Below are 1725 nucleotides of genomic sequence, written 5' to 3'. Positions count from 1 at the left end.
TGAACCCTCCGAAATGATGTCTCCTTTTCGCTGCTCTGCAGGGAGCTGCAGGTGGATAAGGACTCCGGCCATTATCTACTCCACACACGTAGCTACCACTTTGGTGGCCATCCTCGCGCACATCCTGTTCCACGACTTCTCAGGACCTGAGCACCTGGGACCTCAAACGCAGCGCGAGCGCCTCATGCTGCTCTCCGTGTACGTGCCCTACTTGCTGATACCGCTGCTGATCCTCTTCACCATGCTCTACAACCCCCACTACAACCACGTGGAGAAAAGGAAACGGAAGTAGTCCGCTCTACAGGTTGTACGTACAACACTGACGCAGGCCCTACACCGACGTGGTCCTCTGGGACAAATGCTGTGCCATGGTGGTGGCTGCAGCATTCCCAGAGCACCAGCTCCCGCAAGGAAGAAGGGACTTTGTGTGAGCCGAGCCCCGTGGCTGCAGCACGCGCAGGGAAAGGCGCTTCCCGCCTCTCCCCGTCCCATCGTGCTGTACTCTGCAATGGGAAACTGGACTTTAACCATGTGACGTGTAACCGCGTGGTGGGGGGATGCTGCAGCTGATCCCTCTCTTCCAAGTTCCCTTTTCCCAAGAGGACTGCCAGGAAACCACTTCAGTAAGAAATGTGTCTTCCCAGAGCTGGTTACACACGAATCCCCAGAGCGACGCTTCCAACACATTCCACATCCTACAATAGCTCTGAACTTCCTCGCCCTGTCCTTTAAAATCCCACCTTCCTTTGCTCTGCTTCAACTTTGATTAATTGTCGATTAATTTGCTCAGTGATAATGTGCCCAAACTTGGATTTACTGATGCCTGAAGTTACCTTTGTTGGACACTGAGGCATAATTCCTGGGGGATTCTCATGTCAGGGATCATAAACAAGGCTTTGCAAATTTCTCTCCATGAAATCACTTCTCATGTGGAAATAAATAACTAAACACATTAAACTGCATTTAATTTTCTTCAGGGAATGACTAAAAGGAACTTGATGATCATGAGACAGTGTGGAGAGTTCACACGGTAAATGTATGCATAAGGTACCATGAATAGAACCTACTACTGATAGAAATCCAGGGGTGGTGGGTTTGGTGGTGGGGTTTTTAAGGTCTCAATTTGATCTGCAAGAATCAAACTTGAGGACTGATGGGGAGCTTCATCAGTTTGGGCTCCATCGCTCGTAACACCCACGGAAATCAACTCTAATGTTACTACCTGCATGGATGTACCTTGGGCATAGCTTAAAGTCCTTAATTCAGCTGATTTCCTGCTGTTTGTGTGTCTGCAAATGATCCAGTCCAGTAACTGTAAATTTCTTGGGTTTTCATAACTCTATGGAAAAAATAATCTGGCCAATACAGGTAGAAGTTACTGCTGCTTGTGTGTTGTGTCTTCACAGATGAGACAAATACATGTGGCAACCACTGTGAGACTGTCCAGAGAGCTGTAAACCCTGAAGCTCAAGACTAACCTTCTGCAGAAGCACCTAATTCTGGGGATCCAGAAAGTCTGAAAACAATAATTTATTTCCCCAATCTCTCTAAAAGAACTGTACAATTCAAAAAGGGAGAGATGTGACATAGTAACAGCAGTAGCAATTCAACTGTAATTTGGATTAGAAGTAGACTGTACAAAACTTTTATAAAATCAAAGGACACAACAGTCATTACCCCGTAAGAAAGCCCTCCTTATTGCCACTCGTAGTGTAAGTCACTCTG

General features: G+C 46.9%; 1 protein-coding gene across 1 annotated transcript in view; it reads left to right on the top strand.

The window, feature by feature from the left end:
* Positions 1-292, top strand: part of TMEM97 (transmembrane protein 97) — a gene marked incomplete at its 5' end in the record, with an annotated part of 929 nt that extends 637 nt beyond the window's left edge. Inside the window, one exon of the mRNA XM_010021994.1 lies at positions 42-292. Coding sequence (XP_010020296.1) covers positions 42-292 — 251 coding nt within the window. The remainder of the gene's footprint in view (positions 1-41) is intronic.
* Between the last annotated feature and the right edge of the window lie 1433 nt (positions 293-1725).

This window comes from Nestor notabilis, unplaced genomic scaffold (assembly GCF_000696875.1).
Source record: "Nestor notabilis isolate BGI_N333 unplaced genomic scaffold, ASM69687v1 scaffold22309, whole genome shotgun sequence".
In the NCBI taxonomy this organism is placed as follows: Eukaryota; Metazoa; Chordata; class Aves; order Psittaciformes; family Psittacidae; genus Nestor; species Nestor notabilis.
This window is presented reverse-complemented; position numbering and strand designations above follow the sequence as displayed.